A 20,650-nucleotide genomic window follows, 5' to 3' on the forward strand; every position below is an offset into this window, starting at 1 on the left:
GGGAAGGGAAGGGAAGGGAAGGGAAGGGAAGGGAAGGGAAGGGAAGCAACTCTTGGAATCTGAGCATCTTTCAAAAATGAGTAAGTCAATGCAGCACAGATTTATAAGGACAACAGATCATGTCTCAAATCTAGCTATGAGATAAAAGAAAAGAAAAAAAAGAGCTTTGAAACCAGAGGCAGTAGGATACAATCAGTGTGGTACTAAAACTTCAAATTCAACACAGATACATAAGTAATGGATGATCCTGAAGAGACATTCTGGCTACATCTTCACTAGTAAATTAAATGTGCTCAGGAGTATTCCCAGACACCAAAGCCAACTGACATGGCCTGGCTGCATTCATCTATCAACGTCTCTCATCTTTCAGAACAGGATGGATTCATCCAACATTCCAATTAGGAACATCCCTTGGCATACATTATGTTCCATATTGCACCCAAGACTCATGTGGGAGATTGTTAATTGGCTCAGGACAAAAGCATGCCAGGGGCTGTAGATTTACCTGGAAAATCTACCAGAAGGAACAGGGCATGTCAGTTAGAGAAGTGCCTCAAACTGAATGAACTGAGCATGGAAACTTGCAGCCATTATAAATTCTAGTCCCCTTACAGAACTGCTTACACAGAGATGATGGACACTGATGGAAATATCTGGCCTTCTCCAAGCACTGTTGGAGGTTGCTGATTTTTTTTCACAGCTGTGTCTTCTTAATCTGTTGCACGTTTGCTGCAGTTTACAGGGTTCATGCTGGTGTTTTCTTCCGCTAGAAAATTATTTTAAGCAGGGAAAAACAATTTGAGGCTGCTTACTGAAATAGCAAGGCAAGGAACAACTCCAACCTATCGTGATGTGGAATACCAGTCATCAACTATAAAATCATGACACTTCCAAATGTTATCTCCTTTCTCTATTCAGACAGTGTCTCTCTGGGTGATGATGCTGGACCTAGCTCTGCTCTTCAACAGGAGCCTTAGTATTTGAGATCAGTGAGGTTACAACCTCATGTGTTTATGGGAAATGCCATGCTGCATGACGCTGCCGATTAAGGGCTTTCCCCAGCACATCATGCATAGGCAGCTCTCCCATCCACATGCTCATCAAGATGCTGCATGCAGAGGGACTCCCCAGTTGATATGTGCTAGAGGAGGACATCTCTCCACCACAGAGGTGACAGGGAGCCTGAAGTTCAGCAGTCTGAAGTTATTGTGGCTTCTCACTGAGTCTTCCTCCATGTTTCCTATCTGCTTTTCTCCATGGTGTATATGTTAGGGTTTGGATTTCTGAAGGAGAGACGACTAGATCAGGATTGCCACATGACTTGGGAGCAATATACATACCTGCAAAGTGAGCGGGGGGCTGAGCTGATGCTTCCTGGCTTGGAAACAGGGACATGAAGGGGCATAGCCATCATCAGGCTGGGTGACTCCAGGATGTGGTGCTGTTACAAATAGCACTTTGCCTGGAGGCCCATCCAGTTGAATTAGAAAAAAAAAAGAGCCATTAATTAACTTGACTTAAGAGAGGGCTGATGCAGGGCAACGTGACCTTTTCTCTATGTCATATGCCACACGGATTTTAGCCTCCCACTGATGCTTTGTCACCGCCAGTCCTTGTTTTTTAGATCAGTGGCTTGCAGGGTGATGGTGACCAAAGGGATTGAGTCAGCAGGAGAAAAGAAAGAGATGGCCTCACTGCATCAGGGATCTGTACACCAATGTAAGCTGAATCCTCTTATCTGTCTAATATCTGTTACACTGCATGGTGAATGTATATGTGTACACACAAACACATGATATGCTACATGTATATTCAGTTAATATGCCCAAATCGTGCCAGTTTAGGTAACAATTTACATAGAAAACCAAGAATGACATCAGTCTACAAAATAGAGTTTAGAATTAATGCTGCTCGAGTTTTACAAAAAATATGATGGTGGTTCCTACCAGTCAACACAATGAATTGGTGCAACAGCCAACATACTTAAACACTGCCATTGAACTAACCTGCCTCAGTGATGGGAGGGAACCTGCATCAACAGCCTCAGTACAAACTGGTAATAATGAAGTGATACTGGGTGAGCAAAATAAAGATCTTCAGCAAGGTTCCCTGGGTCAAAAGTGATAACATGCCTCCTGGTCTCTGTGTGGCTGGGAATTAATTGAAAACAAGGGCTTCTGAGGATGAGAAGTTATCTCATGTTGGGGTGCAGTCATATTTGGATTCTAACACAACACAAAATTTTAAAAGAGAAGTAAGGACAACGCCAGGGTCAAGAGCTTATGTAGGTCATGAATATAAGGCGTGTAATAAGCTGGCATGTCGGTCCCTCAGAACCACGGACATTTTTATTTTATATTATGAGCCTGCTATCTTAAAATGGGTGAGTTGTGGCATTTTTCTTTTTTTTTTTTAATTTGAAAAATAAACTTTTTGCAGGATGCCATGTGAAAACAAGTTCTCATCGCTTCTACCCATGCCTTCATGTACGCTAGCAATTTTCTAACTCACCATCTTCACTTAAAGTGGTCAGAAAAGATGCCCTAGAAATGTCTTACAACAGCAAGGCATTCTCCATCTTCATGTTCTCACACTGAAGGATAAAATTCCTTAAGAACTTTCAATTTCAACATCAAAGTCAGTCACTTACAGAAGAAAAAAACACAGGAAGTGACTGTTCCTCAGCAGTCACAATCACAGAATCCAGTTTGGAAAACTTAAAAATTTCACATTCACATTCAATTTTCAGATCTTTAACAGAATAAATACTTTAAAATTTGTTGAGTTTGTTGGCTTTTTTTTTCTTCTTCAAATTTCAAGTAGGCCCGTTAACTTTGCATTCCTTTTACTATTACCTCCCACTAAAAAGGAGAGAAATAAGGAAAGATGAAGAAGCTCCTATAAACACAAAAAATGAAAAAACAAGTTTTCATGTGAAATCAAAACAGATGGACATTTCTGTATATAAATGGAAAAAAACTGAAATTTTATCTCAGAAGATTCAAAAAACAAAGAAAAACTAAAGCTAAACAACTCTTGGCATTGACAGTGAAGATCAAACATAAGGGACACGATGACTGAGGCAAAAATAAGAACCACTGCTGAATTATCCATATCAGAGGCCCCCAATACAGTGGATCTGGCTTTCAATTACAGTTTTCTGCTGGCAGGAAATTTCAGGCAGAAAGGGATGTCTCTTCCAGATGTGAATAAAAAAAACAACCTCACCCTCTATTGCCATCCCTAGAAGTCTGTGGTTTTGCATTGCTGTATTTTCATCAACTAAATTACGATGGACTCATACAAAATCAGCTTAGAGATTATCTCTATGGACCAAGTGGGAAACAGCCTCCATTTTCACTTCTGAAAGAAATCTTGGTCTGTTTTTTTCTCACCTAACCTATTTGTTTCAATGTTTACACATGAGCATCTAAGTAAGAATTTGGCTCCTTCTATTGAGAGTAATCAAAATCTTCCAGGAGGAATCTACCTGACTTGGACAACAATTTTAAGGGGAGATGAATGATTTCAATTAGGCAGGATGAATCTTCCAAATAGAACTTGAATCTCTCCTTGAACAACAAGGAAGTTCAACCCTAAGCATGACATTCTGGATACTCCATAGGGCTTCTCCTGACTTCACCACAAAGTGTCCCTCAGGATCCGACCCACAGCCCACAGCAACAATACATTGGCAATTACTGGCTCCTGGAAGAACAGCTTGCAGTGTAAATGGGATGCTTTGAGCCTCAACCTGTCTGAAAGCTTGACCAGTATGATAACCATCTCCACGCATGGCAAGGCACACCTGGAGTGACTGCAGGTACTTTTTCACTGCTGTGCATGGACCTGGGAGCAAAGACCTAAATTACTGCATGCTTTTGGAGAGCGTTGTCAGTACAGACATTGAGTTCAGAGGTGCAGCATTTCATCCTGAATTACAGCCTTTTTTGACTGCACAACTGAAAAGAAAATTCAAGGAAAGAAGCATTTATAGAACCACAGAGCACAGAACTTCTTCTATTCCACTGGATAACGTGGGGAGGGAAAGACATGCCAACGTTATCAGCATTGGACCTGAGAAAAGCCTCTCACATCTTATTATCCTGAAGTTTGGATTAGGGCTTTTAGAGCTTAACTTCATAACACAGACACAGGATCAGCTCTGTTCCCCTCCGCCCAAGACTTTGCAGTGCTAATGTATTATTTCTGTAACATGAAGAGCAAAGAAAAGGAATGTGACGTGTTCCTATGGCAGCAAGTTAATTCTGATTTAACCTTCTAGTAGTGCTTGACATTCCATGCACTATACTTTGTCTGTTTACAAAGAAACACGAAGAAAGTAAGAAATAAGCCCTTATTCAAGCATAAAGCCTTATAAAGGTGCTGGCTGCATTGTTTCCTGCAACATAAAGCATTCCTTCATCATTCCTGTGGGCAAGTTAGGGTTATACCTCTTCCCATATCAAGACTGTGCTGGAAAGGAAACAGCCAACCTTTAATAGGGCACTCCAAATCAGAGACTGAAATTTCTGCAGTTGTAGATGGAACCCGGTGCCTGGCGTTCAGCTGTTAGCAAAGTTCTTTAAGATTTGGATGCATCTTTCATTACCCAGCAGTCATGCACTCTGTCACTAGAAGATCCAAGACTTCACTTCTAGAGGCTTCCCACCCCCTGACTTCACTTCTAGAGGATCACAAAGCAGCTGCACTTTGCCTGGCAGTGAGTCCCAGTGAACAGGTTGTGCTGTGCTAGAGTCACAAAGCAGCCAACAAGACCCATGTCTCCATGTTCACTGCATCACTGCACACTGGGGCACAGACAAAGCCAAGACATGCTTCTTCCATTGAGCCACATGGACAACTTCGAGGAGGGGTCGGAGTTGCTTTGGGGTTGGTTTTTCTTTTTCTCTTTTTGCTTGTTTGGCTTTTTTTTTTTTTTTTTCTCCTAACCTTGGTCGAACCCTCTCAAAGAAAGGCACCTGAATAAAGAAAGCTTGCTTTCCAAAGGACCTTCAACACATCTGCCTCCCACTGGAGTTTAGAGAAAGGCAATATTATCTCCTAGGGGCCCCCAAACTGTGAAAGTAAAAGCATACAAATTCAACACCTACAAAAAAAAATATAATAAAATAAAAAAAAATAAAGAGGAATAAAGAGAATAACCATGGACAATGAGAAAATTACACAAGTTCACTTTCCATGTCAGCATGCATTTTCCTTTAAGAATTTCCATTTCCCTTTAAGCCATTCTATTATTCACACATAGCATTTCTAATCATTCTTTCAAGTGTTCCTATGTAACTTATCAGGGTTTAACGAATGCCAGAATAAGCACTAGAGGGAAAATCCACATAACTGGACAGTAACCCAAAGGTTTTAACTAGACCTCTACATTTTTCTTTTTTAATATAATCTTTATTCAAGCATTTTCTGCTTTGATCAGAAAGATGACTTTTTTATTGGTATTATTATTGACTTTTCCCACCCACCCTCTTCCATAATCCAGCATCCCATAACTCGTGAGCCCTTCAGGGTTGCAATGAAGAGTTATTAGCTACAAAGGGCTTCTTTGGGAAACATTGTCTGCAAGTAAAATCAGTCAAAGTAAACAAGTTAGCTTGTATACTGCCTTCTACTAATCAGGCCCCATAGTCTTCGCCCTTTCAAGAAAGAGAAGTTGAAAAAAACCTCTGCAAACACCCCAAATTGTTCCATCCATCCAATTGTGTCAGAGAACAAGAGTGGCTTGTTGAGTCTCTCATTGCGTGGGGGCCGTTGTTTGCTATAAATAATAATTCCTAATCTATGCCCAGAAGTTGTCAATCACAAAATTAAGTTTTGAGATGCTTTGTCACTGGAGGTTAGAGTGGCTGAAAGAGGGGAGAAGACACGATATGCCAGCCAGCAGCTCAGGGACTGGATCTAGTTGGAGGGCAAACTGTTCTGAATGGTTGGTTTGGAAGATGTGGCTGTGAGAATAGAGTCAGTCTTCAAATGCTGTGATGCTGTGTTCTGAATATTCTTCTTCCCAAAGCAACCACTCCCTTCAGCAAGACATCAGGAACACAATAAACCCAGACCCTGATTTTCAAGCTGGTTTGTGGGACTGGTCTACTGCTTCCACGATAACGTGCTGGGCAGCACTGCACCTACACAAAGGGGCAGCCCATGAGCCCTGACCAGTTTTGGATTCTTTCCTGCATGCTCTACAGGCATACAGAGTCAGATGTGTACGCAGCGTTCCTCTTTCTGAGGTACAAGGAACGACTTCAGTAATGTCTGGTCATTGACTTCCACTGAGCTTCGCTCTTATTCTGGACACATTCCCATTCCTGACAGGTCCTGCTGTTGCTATATTGCTTAACTCTCCAGCAATGATAAAAAGGCAGCTATGCCCAACTCCTAATGGACAGAGACTGGAGATGTTACAGCCTGGCCCAGCTCTAACATGAGGTATGTGTTTATTGTGCCCATTCCTCAGAGTTGGAAGCAGACAGAAAGTTTAAGTCATTGGTCACAAATCACAGCAGATCAGTATGAGAGGAGCCAGAACAGCCAAGGATTCTCTCCAGCTTTGGGTATCTTATTTTTACTGAGTAACTTTTACAACTGAACACCCAGTGGAACTGAACCATCTACTTCTTTTATATTCATTTATTTTTGACACAACCATGAATCAGACTAATGCTACAATCTCCTATCAACCTCATCAGGGGAAGAAAAAGTGTGCTTGCAGTATGGATCTTATAGGGACAAAACTTAATTTTCAGTCCAGGACCTGTTGCATCCTAATGAGCACAGGAAGAAAACAATGAGGCAGACTCACTCTAGTCTTGCAAAGTGTTTATTAATTTCAGAGAAAGCACCAGAGGAACAGAATTTATTAGTGAGCAGGAGGACATTTCAGGAACAGAGCTGGACTGAAAATAATCAGCTTCCTTTAATTAACTCCATACTGTTTTATTGCATAACTGATGGTTTTAAACTTTGGCCAATCAGTTTGTCCAACCCAAAAGCTGAACGCTCTGTCAATCTCTCAAGTAAGATCTATGCCAAAGTTTTGATTCAACTTGCCTTATCCAGGCAACCAGAAAACAGAGACTCTTGAAGCCGAGATTAGTTTGCAGCTAACCAGAACTGTAAAAAAGAGCAGCAAATACAACTTCAAAACAAGCAAACAAACAACAAAATCCTAAGTGGTGCCAATATCAAACTCCATGACCACCCCTTACAGAGTAAGGGTGTAATAATTTATGGTGAGTTAATACCTATGTTCCTGGTATGATCTTAGACTGAATATTTAATGTAGTTACCTAAGATGCAAATGATTATTTTTCAAAGTTTCTGAAATATAGTGTCAGTGAATTGAGTGTTTTCTTAAGGCAGTGATCTATTTCTACAGAAACATATTAGGAACTTCACGTGTTCTTTTCAACTAATTATTTTAATTAATAGTTACATTAATAGTCACATCACATGCCCTGATTACCCCAAGGTACTCACTGTATCAATGGCAAGTGCTTTGAACTTGGTACAATGATGACATCTATACCAAAGATGTGTTTTAGAAATGATTATTTTGCATATTTTGGCCCAAGTCATTATCTTGTGAAAAGTTGGTTTTGGTTGTAGAAAGCTTTCGGTTCAAGCTTCATCTACATTTGCAGTTTTAGTAATTAACAGGACCTACTGAGTCCTGCCCTGGGTGTATTTCTGCATCAGCTGAGATGGATGGCTTCTGCATTCAGTGGTTTTGTCTCTGCATGTCATCCAACAACCAAGTGGGCTGCTGAGGGAGGTGGTGGAATCACTGGAGGTGTTCAAGAAACATTTGGATGCGGTACTAAAGGATGTGGTTTAGTGGGGAAATGTTGGTAGCAGTTGGACAGGATGGTCTTGGAGGTTTTTCCAGCCTTGGTGATTCTATGATTCTAAAGCAAATAGTACCTGAATGTCATCTCATGCATGCCAACCATTAGTGCTTATCCCAGAGCATCTCTGAACCCTGACAATGAGCATTCTCCAGCACCACACTCAGGCATAGCTGGATCAAGACAAGAGGTAAAATGCTATGAGGACATAAACAGGAGGTAAAAACGCTATGGGGACACGAACAAGAGGTAAAATGCTATGGGGACACAAGTAAGGTCATGGGCAAATGTTTTCATTTAAGAGATTTGTATAGAGCCGCTCTGTTATTCAGATGGCTTTAAGAAACCATCAGTGCTGCAAGATCCTGCTTTCTTCTCCCCTCGTCCTTATTCATCCCACATGTTCCAGTTTCTCCAGGAGTTAAGGCACAGCTTTTGCATACAAACATGTGGTGCTACAAAGCACTGAGCCATCTTCAGACCAATCCCATTTTGGACTGCACAGTGTTACTGTGATCACATAATGCAAGACTGTACCACAACCTAGCAGCACAAACAGGGGAGCAAGGCAAGCTAAGGTCAAGCAGGCAAACATCTAAGTGTGTCTGCCTGCTTTAGTAATGCCATATGGACACTGTTCCTGGTGTGTAATTTTCTCCAGCGTTTCATAGGAGACCAAAACGAGTTTGGAATCAGATCATAGCAGATGATACATTGACACATCTGTCATCCCCAACACTGGAATGTCAAGAGCCATGACAAAGCGATGAGAGGAGGAAAAGGAGTAACCTTATTTCACAGGATAATCAAATGTTGATGGTTTTTTTTTCTGTCACAGATTTTAGCAGAGTTCAGCAATGAAGTCACACCTGCTGCACCATTCTGTAGCACCAGTCCACATTTCCCTGTCACTCTCACTCTCGTTACATCACTGCTCACATGCAGATAGTTGAACCTGCTGGCTACCATGATAAAGTCTGCCCACAATAAAACCCGTAGCATGGCATGTTTCGAATTAGGAAAACACTTTCACTGCCCTTTACAAATAAACCCGAGATCATTCTGTTCAGAATTCAATCTGGAAAACTATGCCCATATTGAAAAGGAAGCTGTGTAAGCACGTTAGCAGGGAGCTGTGCCCAACCTAGGGATTTCTGCCCTTCTGTGGCTACGTGACACAGCTTCTGGTTCAGGGCTGGCTGAGAGGGCTGGCAGTCCTCTCAGACTGGGCCAGAGTCAGCAGAAGACTTTGGAAGAGGTTATGGCAACATGGCCAACCTGCAGTGATGCCCAGGAAAGAAAATGTCATTCGGTTGTGCTTTCTTATCACTGTCTTCTAGGCACAAAGCAAGTCTCCCTGCTTTACTCCTGGTTCCTTCACAGCACTGAGAAATTAAAGATGTTTCATCTGAAACATCCATGAAGGAAATCCTGTGTCTCAGATGAACCTGACTTCCTCAATTTCCTGTTTGCTGAACAGCTGTCTGCATTGGATAGGTCACAAGGACATTTTCTGGACATATTTGTCTACCTCAGTTGGAAGCCAGGATCCCTGAGTTAGAACATAAGGGTCTATAATCTTTAAAAAAAAAAAATAAAAATCACAGTGCAAACAGAAAGAATGAAAAGAAAACAAACCAATAAAGAATCTATCCTGTCATAACATTTGAGGTTCTGGTATTTGCTGGCCTTGGAGTAGGTTCAAAATAAATGAAGTAAATGTGTATTTCATTAAATGCTAATATTTGGAAGATAAGAGGGAAAAAATGATGAAATGCTTCCAAGCACTGTTGTGAGGACAGTGACTGTGTGTGTGTGTTTATACGCACAACCACGCAGTCGTGATTCTCTTTGATTCAGGATACCACTATCTAGAAGAGTTACAGGGGAATGGAATAAAGGGATTTGCTTTCCCAGGCTATTGCTCTTCATGTGAGCAGCAAGGGACTTTGCACTTCTTATTCTCCAACTCTTCTCAGAATTATGCTTGAATCCTTCCACGAGGATCGATTTTTCTGCAACCAAGACTGAATTCTGCACGCCATCAGTGAGAAATGTAGAGGCAATGAATAAAAAACACCTTAGTGCTCTACAGAGGAAGCTGGTGAATGCTTTGCAGATCAGGCTGATGCATGAAATCCTAACCAGTGTGTCCCCAGTTGATGCCTACTTGTTGATGGCTAAAATTCAAGGTCTCTCCTCTGTTCCATGAGAGATGTCTGTGTAATCTTGGCTCCTAACCCATCTCGTACAGGTAGGGCGTAACACGTGTTTTCCAGGGACACAGTGCCATGGGCAGCAACAAGTGTTATGAAGTGCCCAGAATTCCTTCACTGATTAGCAGATGCAGTGCAAGGAAACTACAACGTGGGATTTTAAAGCTCAGGTATTTTGGAGAAGGTTGAAAAGAGCAAAGCATTGATGTCTGTGCTTCAAAAAACGCAACAGAGACTGAAATGTTATTTTCACAGATAGCCCTGAACAGATTTTTTTCACAAGCACCGCTAACAGAATGCATTTCACTGACCTCAGAGTTGTTTCCCTGCTGACCTTCAAGCCTTTACTGCAACCCCATAGGTTTGAGAGTTTAAAGATTTGCTTTCTAACATACACTAAAAAGAGCTCCATTTCGTGGTTTTGTTTTTTTTTTTTTCTTTTGCAGCTGAACTATTTCTGATCAGACTTACAGTCAAAATCTGACCCCGGGCATAAATCTAGCATGGGAAGAGAAAGGCATCAAGTGTAGCAAGTAAAAGAATGCAGTATTTTTATATATATATATATATACATATATAAATAGAACAAAAAATCAGAATAAAATACAAAAGTAGAAGCAACCAAAAAACGGGGATGAGACTGGAACATGTTACAAAACTGTCAAACTGGTTTGCAAGAAATGGAGTGGTATGCTTGGATAAAAGCCAGCGATTCAGTGAGCCACTGTAACCTCCCTGAAGGTAGGCAGAGCCTGCCAAGGAACTGATTGCATGCCAGGATCAGGGCTTCAGGTGATGCTCTGAGGCAGGAAGGAGAGAGTTTGGTGAATAGTTGGGAAGGCTGTGGAGTAAGAGGTTTGGCATTAATTTACTTTTATATCCTGATTTATGGACAACGTGGAAAAACGTAGCAGAAAGGATGAAATAAATTGCCAGTTTTGGATTGGAGACGGGAGGAGTTTGGGGGTTCTATCAGACATTTGTGGAGGCAGAAAACTGTGGTGAGGCTGGGGGTTTTGGATGGGTCAGATGGAAGGAAAAAGAAGAACAGGAAAGGAGTTCAGGATGGCAGTCCTTGTTTACCATAACAGACTTCATGCCAGCAGGTATTAACTTCCTTGTGTCAGATCCTGGGCTTCATCAGGGCTGCCCCACTTCTGCCCCTACATCTCCCTCTTGCATTTGTGCAGCACGCAGTGGTTAGTGGTTAGTGATGGGACAAGGGGGAATGGTTTTAAACTGAGACAGGGGAGGTTTAGGTTGGATATTAGGAGGAAGTTTTTCCCCCAGAGGGTGGTGAGGCACTGGAACAGGTTGCCCAAGGAGGCTGTGGATGCCCCATCCCTGCAGGCATTCAAGGCCAGGCTGGATGTGGCTCTGGGCAGCCTGGGCTGCTGGTTGGTGACCTGCACACAGCAGGGGGTTGGAACTGGATGAGCATTGTGGGCCTTTGCAACCCAGGCCATTCTACTATTCTATAACTCTATGATTCTAGGTCATGATTCTATGAAAACATCTGCACCACAACATCCCACTCAAGTGAGGTCTGCAGGTTACGTACAGCATCCTGTCCTTTGCAGAAGTAAGGAGTAGACTTGGCACCCACCCAGTTACTCAATCCTGAAAACCCTGCTAAGGTAAAATTCTCCTCTAACCTCAGAGGGAATTTTTTCCTGAGTACAAAAGATCAAGAAATTAACAGATCAGACACACCAAAAGATACAGGCAATTGGAAACTGGAATTGCTTCCAATGAAAATTTGGCCACACTTCCTGCTAACAGACCGAAGATTTCCAAGACTGTACCCATCAAAGTGTCTCTTTTACTGAGGATCACAAATCAAATAATTCCTCACTGTCCAAAATATTTTCGGTCTGGTAGCATCTCATGCTTGAGAGGAAAATATCATAATCCCAATTTTATAACTCCAGACAAGAGCAGGGGTCAACCAGATTTATGTAAATATAGTTGAGGGAAACTTGAAATACAACTGCATTGTGCTGTTCACACTGAGAAGAGCTGAGTGAAAACTCACTTGGGAAGTTGCATTCTGCATTACTGTTGAATTAAAAAACAAAAAAACAAGAAGAGTGGGGGGAAAGCACAACTGAAACTGGATTTTGACTAAACTCAGTCATAGACTCATTGCCCTGGGGGGAAAACAAAACAAAGCAATACAAAACAAAACAAAACAAAAAAAAAAACAAAACAAAAAAAAAAAACAAAAAAACACAGAGAGACAGAAGAGGAAAACCAAAATTATTTTGGTGGAAATAATATCTGACCATCTTATATGTTCCATTTTTCTTTTGCCATTTGTTGGTAGTCACTCAACAGTACCATAGAATCACAGAATCATAGAATGATTTGGGTTGGAAGGGACCTCAAGGATCATGAAGCTCAAACCCCCCACCACATGCAGGGCGACCAATCTCCACATTTCATAGCAGCCCAGGCTGCCCAGGGCCCCATCCAACCTGGCCTTGAACACCTCCAGGGATGGATGGGGCATCACAGCCTCTCTGGGCAGCTGTTCCAGCACCTCACTGCTCTCATAGGAAAGAACTCCCCTCTGACATCCAACTTCAATCTTCCCTCCCTCAACTTCAAACCATTTCCCCTTGTCCTGCTATTATCAACCCTCTCTAAGAGTGGACTCACCTCCTGTTTGTAGGCTCCCTTTAGGTACTGAAAGGCTGCAATGAGGTCACCCTGCAGCCTTCTCTTCTCCATGCTGAACAAGCTCAGCTCCCTCAGCCTGTCTTCGTAGTCTGCTACAGCAGAGAGGAGTTAGGGTTAAAGAAACCAGTTTCATGCAAAGAGGGTCCTGCACCTGATTACAGAGCTGTGCCTGGATGGCCATGTCTAACCAATGTGCAGATTTCCCTTCTTTAGTTTGTGTTGGGACAAAAAAATGGAGTTGCTTTCAGAGAATATTCTTGGCATACAGAAGGGATCCAACTTACCCCCTTTCTTGGACAGAGGTATCTTGATAGGATTTCTCTTCCCAGACTCTATTTTTAAAAGACCTGTAAATTTGAGAACTTATCCATATCTGCTTCTGACTGAAGTTGAAAGTGAGTTAAAAATTAAAGAGTGTGAAAAGGTGCATGCACACACATACAGTGTGCGATGACAAAAATCTCATGCTTAATGGAAGACAATATAAAAAGAGAAAAAAAAGGATGCACTGGCATCAATGCATTTGCCATGCTATCAGATGTGCTCTTCTCCTAAACTTGAGCTGGTGATCCACTGGGTGCCAATCTAGAAAATGTCTGTGGTGTTCTTTCAAAAATATCACCCCTGTGGCCTGTCCAATGCCTTCTAAAATTGATAAGAAAGCTGTTTTGCTATCCACAGGCCTTGATTAGGCACAGGAAGAGGGGAAAAGAGGAAAAGAGAGAGATCCCTCTTGGTGTTTGTGCCTGCTTCTCTTTCATATGGAATTAATGGTGGTTTAATGGGGTATGAAAGGATGTTTTACTGGAAACAATGAGGAACAATTGTCTAGCTCACGTTTCATTTCACAGGTCATTATTGCATTAAGAAGTAAATCGACCAAGTCCGGTAAATAACAGTCTGTGTTTTGCCCAGAGCTTCAAACCAACAATTTTAGCAGTCACCAACTAATATCTTTGTCATTTTTAACCCTTGCAGGGATCTGCTGGGGGCTAAACAATTATAGTCTTCACCCACCCCTAGCAGGTAAGCATTATTCATTTTATTTCTCATCCTTTCTCCCTGCAAACCCCACGAGGCCGCGTTTTTGCATTGTTGTTTTGTTTATTAGCCAACCTAGCCAACTGTGTGTCTGGTGGCCTTGAAAAACAACACATATTTTAGTGAGTGCTGCAGGCGTCTTTAAACAGGCTGCTTCCTCTGCAAAATTAATTGTTGCAAAATGCATTGCTTCCCTTGTAAAGCTCTGCAAGCTAACACTCAGCAGTTTGGCTGGATTAGAGATACGCCTCTGAGATATAAGGGAAAGAACCTAGTTGTACTTGCAGGATGCGATGCACATTTCTTTTTTAATTGCATAAACGCAGGCATGTGGTCTCCTGAAAGCTAACAGCCATCGAGCCTAGAAAGGCTGTATGGTGTAGGCAGCTGCCCCCAGCTCTGTCCCTGGTATCACTGAGGGCCCCTTCCAACTCTATGACTCCATAACGTCTGAGTGCCCGAGCTTTGAGAGGAACCTCAGAGATCTGGATGCTTTCAACGCCCCTCCATTCTACTACACTATTTTCCATGGACCTAACCTCTACACTCACATATTTCAGAGCCCTTCAAGAGCATTCTTATCCTACAAGAAAAGCAAGCTTGGCTGAGAGGAACCAAGCACTTGGGTTCAGAGAGAATCTCTCTGCACTAATTACCTCCCTAAGTAGTCACTCTGAATGTTCATCAGCAGTATTTAGAAAATTCTAATTACCAGATCTTACCACAACAACACCTTGGTCGTTATACAAATAAATCACTGTCAGATTGCAAAGGTTCATGCAGACCACTGAACATCACAGAATCACAGAATGGTTGGGTTGGAAGGGACCTCAAGGATCATGAAGCTCCAACCCCCCTGTGCCATGCAGGGCCACCAACCTCCACATTTCACAGCAGCCCAGGCTGCCCAGGGCCCCATCCAACCTGGCCTTGAACACCTCCAGGGATGGACGGGGCATCACAGCCTCTCTGGGCAGCTGTTCCAGCACCTCACCACTCTCATAGCAAAGAACTTCCCCCTGACATCCAATCTGAGCCTTCACTCCTTGAGCTTTAAATCATGAGTAATTCCTGAATATAGACCTTCTGGAGTCATCTGATGCATCCTCCCTCCAGAGGAAGATACGAGCTCTCCTTGGATCATCTAAAGATGTTTGTATAACCTTCACTGACAGAAATTCCACAACTCATTCAGGGAAGTTACACCAGATTTTTGCTTTTTTAGGACATTTACTCCCAGCATCTGAAATGATCTTTGCTGAAATTTCAGCCCATTACTTCTGATACCAGAGATTAAGAGAGCAATTTATTCCTCTCGCCTCTGCAGCACTCTCCCATATATTTGAAGGCAGTTCTTAAATGTCTCATTCATCTCTTCTTCTCTCAAATGAACCACTCAACTCTTTCAACCATTCCTTATGGCTTCTGTTTTCCAGATGCCTAATGATTCTTGTCAACCTTAACTGACAGGCTCCTAAATTAATCAGTGGGTGATGTGTGCATCAGTTACTCGGCTTTCATGGGCTACCAATGGTTTATAAATCACTTCTTAGGAACAAACACCCTGAAACACTAGCCTTATCATGTCAGTGATAAAAATGCTTATGCACAGTTTGTATGCAACATTTCTGTACAGAAGGGTAGGGAGGTTGATATCAACTCTATAACTAGATTCTTAAATGAAGGTGATGTGGTATTTCAGGGGTACTGTGCTATTCTTTAGTGTGCAGGAAAATAAATGGGCTCTCCCAGAATTCAGAACCTCTAATAATGGTGTCATTTCTCTAAATTGCTTTGAAAATGGCAAACCTCATGTTTTATCCTCAGAGATTAATGCTAAGAGGAGAAGCAGAGGAATTCTTGATTGCAATGGTAGTCATAGACTATTAGCTACCACCTCCTCAAAACGGACTGATATGCCAAGTGCCAAGGTTAGCTCTTGTAGCTAAAGGCCTATTTTACATTCACTTTTTTTCTGAATTTAAACATTTCTAATGCATGCAGACACACATACAGACACACACTTGACATTTTACGTAGCTGAACACTGGTGAATGTCAGTTTCAAAGTACATGAAGAATTCAGGAAACAAGTAGTTAAGTTTCTACAAAATGTTGAACTCTGTTTACTGCAATCAGTGTGCAAGATGGACAAATTCACCCAATGTACTTTGGATTCTTCATGAGAAAAGCCATTTGCCATTCTCTAATAAAACAAGAAGATAATATTTGATAGGTTTATGCATTTTGCACGTATACATAGTTGTACATATATATATATATATACACTCTATACTGATCTCACTACTGAACATGCAGGCAATGAATGGTGTCATTCACCTCATCCTAACTTCAGAGTTAATGAAGTGACATCTCTGAAAAGAGAAACTTATTAGAGCTTATTAGAACTTATTGGAACTTATTAAAGACTTATTAGAGCCTGAGACACAGATGAGCTTAAGTGAAAGGAATTCATAGTATTTCAAAATGGAAATGTTGCGTGGTCTCATAGGTCCCAGTCCTGGCCTAGTTTGCTCTTTCCAGACCTCCAGCCCTGGCTTGTTCTTCCATAATGTACCAAAAATTAATTATGATGCATCTCCAACACTACACAGCTGTGAAGTTGGCTGTGGAGACAGAGGAGTATTTTGTCTTACCAGAGCTTCCAGTCAGGATATTGTGTCACAATGGCATCCAGTTGCACTCTGAAACTTCATTCCAAACCAGTGGCCTCTTTACCCAAAGATACTCTTCACTTCACAACACTGCCCCCACTTAGAAGAGCTGATCCTTTATTTCAGTAGGCTCACCACCTCGTGCCTTATGAGCCACCACATAGTTTATAAAGATAGAAAAGTAACCTATCCCCATCTTGCTTACTTGAAAGCTTGTTCTCCAAAGGCCACTGAAAATAACTCCCAACTTTGTTCTCAGGTTCTTTCTCAAATGAGACCCGCTGAATTCTTCACCAGAAATGTATTTTCAGGAAATTTAAGTAGAAATTGTCATAGAATCATAGAAGCATAGAATAGTTGGGTTAGAAGGGAACCCAAGGATCATGAAGCTCCAACCCCCTGCCACATGCAAGGCCACCAACCTCCACATTTCATAGCAGCCCAGGCTGCCCAGGGCCCCATCCAACCTGGCCCTGAACACCTCCAGGGATGGACAGGGATGGAAAAAACTAATTGTTTCAGGCTGATGTCACAGCTGTTTCATTCCTTGTAAATTTACCAAACCTGCATTCTCTTCTCAAATGTCTTTAAGTGCTACAAATGACTGCGCATAGCAGGTATCGCTAACCACGCACCTTGGAATGTTAAATATTCATTCATGACAACAGTTTCAGACAGCTTTAACCCTGAATTACATCAGCAGTCTGCATGGCAAAATGATAATTCTCCTATTTGTGAATATTATTCAGTAGTAAAAATTACCAGAAGACTAAAATCCTTACTTAAATTTGCTTAGGACTGTGTACATCTATACTTAAACATTTTACCTTATTTCTGATGAAATCTTTGCACAAATAGGTTCCCACTAAAGCTGACTCCATTTTTTTTTTTTTCAATACAAAATTTCTTCAACATTTAAATAATAAAAAATAGTTGGAGATTCTGTTGTTGTTGTTGCTTAAAACCAAAGTCAGAATTTAAGTATTCAGTAAAGCATGCTCTGAAAGAGCTTTTTAATAAAAAAAAAAAGAATATAAAACATATTTCCTGCTGATTCTTGTTAATGAAAGCCTCTTCAACCTGCCTAAGCAGGGTGGGTGCTATGAGATTGAGAGTCTGGCTGTCAGTTTTGGAAGGATATGCATGAATTCAGTGACTGACCTTGGGCAAGTCACAAATTCTGCCCTGTGCACGGGAAAATAGTTTCAAAATATATGCCTATCCCAGAGGGTATTATAACAGGAATTTCACTGATTCCTCCACTGTATCTGGAGAAGTTAAAAGTTTTGCTATGTTTTATTTGTATAAAGTAGAAAATAAGTGCAATTATCTGCAGGAAATGCAAGGAGCACGTGCTAATAACAGAAAGAAGAAGTTGCATGATAGGTAAATCCTGCAGTCTTGAACTTGCTAATCCTTTAGTACTCAACAGAATTACTCTGCTGAGTAAAAGGTACTGGAACAGGGCCTCTATCATACAGAGCCACAAAATACAATATGCAAAGAAACTGCTCTCTAGCAAATCCAAGGACCTTTCTGCATCTTTTCAAGAAACAAGCATGGAAGTCATTTGGGAAGCTGAATTATAGTTAAAGGTTTCATAAGACATAAAAAGAGGCTATTCTTCTGTTTAAATGTGAAGCCCTGCTAAAGGAGAACAAGAACTGTATGGATTCACTTTTGGGTTTGTGTATGAATATCAACAGTCAAAAAAAAAAAAAAAAAAAAAAACCATCCTGAGGAGTCCAGCACCTTCCGGGATGCTTATCTGCATTTGTGTTGGATTATCCTGACATCTAGAACTGCAGAATCATAGAATAGAATCATAGAATTGTTTGAGTTGGAAGGGACCCTTAAAGACCATCTGGTCCAACCCCCTGTAACAAACAGGGGCAATCCTCACAGTCTAAAGTCTAACTATGAATATCTGCTGAGATTAAAGATGGTAAGTTGCATTCTTTGGTGTTCGCTTGGATGTAAAACTGTTCTACAAGTCTAGATACTGCAGACCATTTCCCTTTTGCATTCACCTCCTCTTACTCCCATATGATACCTTTATTGATAATTCCTTGAGCAAGGTGTTTCCTTGACTCTTTGCCCTCACCAGGAGCTCAGTCATCCTGTACTGATATGAAGAGAGGCCTTGCTAAGGATGTATCAACCCACCAACTTCTGCCAATCTCCCTTAGTTCACCAGCGCTTGAGGCTGTGATCATGGGCTCAGACGAACCCGGTACCAGTCTCTGCTCCTCAGCAGAGGAACAAGAGGGACACAATGAATTTCAATGCTCCTGGGAAATGTTGGGCTATTATGTCATAAAGAAATCGCAGAGACTCATACCAGAGTCCATATAAATGCTGCAGACAGCCAGCAAATGGCTAGAAATTTAACTACAGAACAATGGTACTGTCAACTTTCCTTCCTGTCGCAGGGGTTTTCACCTGGACACAGAAACCAGTTGAAGAGATGAACTGTTCATTTATCCTTCCCTGCTCTACTAGACTCATGTTTATAGCTCATTCTGCTGTACAGCTTGTGTTCTGGTATTTCCTGGTACCATCTAGTGCTCCAGGACTGGCCCCAAGCTCTTTTGTAAGAAGTTTGGTATAAAGATGAGTTCTAGGAGAAAAACATTTTGTCATCCAAGAAGGGCAGCTCAAAGAGATTTAAATAATTACAAATTCATGTTAAACTCATTAAAATGTTTTGGGTAGTTTGAAAAACGATACTGTGAAAGTTCCTTATAAATGATTTCAAGGGTTTTTGTTGGAAAACATTTTGCTCTAAACTTTTACAGCATGATATTCAAAAGAAAGAAAAGAGCTTTTGCTAAAAAATAATTAGTCTTTGTTTTATTCAAATGCACTTCTGTTGTTGACACTTCTTTTTCCCCTAGAAGAAATAACAACAAAAACTTGGAGTTGATCCCTCTTTTGTTTTTTGGTTGTTTTTTTTTCTGAATTTTTGGGACTTATCAAGAAAACTAAAACTTCAACTTTATGTGAACAACTCTGTTTCTATGAAGAGCCACAATAAACAGGCCTGCTCTATGACCCCAAAACACTAACAGAGCAAGCTAAAGATGAGACACCTGGTAAGACAAAAGTGGGTACACAATTAAATATACATTACAGAGCTCCCTGCTGCCCATCTGCTGTGGGCAGGATTTGGGAAGTAAGGTGGACCTTATTCAACTTATTGTATACACACACACACATATATAAATGATATATTATATATATTCTGTATCAGTTTTAAGACATCATATGGATTCAGCAACACTGAGAGGATGCAATTCAAAGGATGTGGAAAGCCAGAGCTGTTGAGACAAATACGTGTGTCTCTGAACTGTGGAAATAGAAAGAACATAATATAGCAACTTGAGAAGACTAGCTTCTCTTTTTACCTTCAGCAAGGCTAGCAGGTAACTGTTGAATGGTAACAGCTTATCTGATCAAGCTGCTGGAGATAGTCAGAATTCACAGAATCATGGAATTGTTAAGATTGAAAAGACCTTAAAGATCCCCAAGTTCAACCCCAGCCCCAACACTCCAATGCTCATTGACCACATCCCTCAGTGCCACATCCCCATGGTTCTTCAACATCTCCAAATATGGTGACTCCATCACCTCCCCGGGCAGCCTGTGCCAGAATATAACCACTCCTTCTGAGAAGAAACTCTTGTTAATATCCAACCTCAGCCTCCCCTGGCACATCTTAAGACCATGACCTCTCATCCTATCTCTGCTATCTGAGAGCAGAAGCTGATCCCCACCCCAGGGAAGGGGAAGGGGAAAGGGAACGGGAAGGGACCATGAATTCACCTCAGCATCAAGCTGTGCCTTTCAAATGTCAGCCTCAAGATAAAAGAAACCTCAGATCAGAATGAGAAATACAGAGGAATTAAACACAAAAGAAAAGAGGGAAAAATATCCCCATTCGTATTTGGGCAGCAAGAAGAAAACACAGCAATTTTGTTATAGCCTTGGAGGCAGGGAGCATTTACCATATGCTGTCGTCTCCATTACACAAGACGATAAACCCTGTGGAGTTCAGGTTGCACTGTCAGTGCAGTTGAGATGCTGGGGATTCCTGGCATTTGTACGACTGTGTGTCAGGGTATGCTAAAAACTGTGCAAAGCTAAATAAAGTATAGGCACCA

The 20,650-nt window shown here is 41.4% G+C and overlaps 1 protein-coding gene across 11 annotated transcripts in view; it reads right to left on the minus strand.

Annotated features, from left to right (window-relative positions):
- The window catches only part of PKHD1 (PKHD1 ciliary IPT domain containing fibrocystin/polyductin), a 240,212-nt gene that overhangs the window by 48,018 nt on the left and 171,544 nt on the right, over positions 1-20,650 (minus strand). The window contains exon 60 of one of the 11 annotated variants that reach the window (XM_042832738.1): positions 3,901-3,962. The exons of 9 other annotated variants lie outside the window; for them this stretch is intronic. In XM_042832738.1, coding sequence (XP_042688672.1) covers positions 3,913-3,962 — 50 coding nt within the window. In that variant the 3' untranslated portion in view covers positions 3,901-3,912. Of the gene's footprint in view, positions 1-3,900; positions 3,963-6,870; positions 7,141-20,650 lie in introns of those variants that run through there. One more of the 11 variants, XM_042832737.1, reaches the window with a different exon arrangement.

Source organism: Centrocercus urophasianus, unplaced genomic scaffold, assembly GCF_019232065.1.
Source record: "Centrocercus urophasianus isolate 14NV4802_14NV808 unplaced genomic scaffold, USGS_Curo_1.0 seq_39, whole genome shotgun sequence".
Classification (NCBI taxonomy): Eukaryota; Metazoa; Chordata; class Aves; order Galliformes; family Phasianidae; genus Centrocercus; species Centrocercus urophasianus.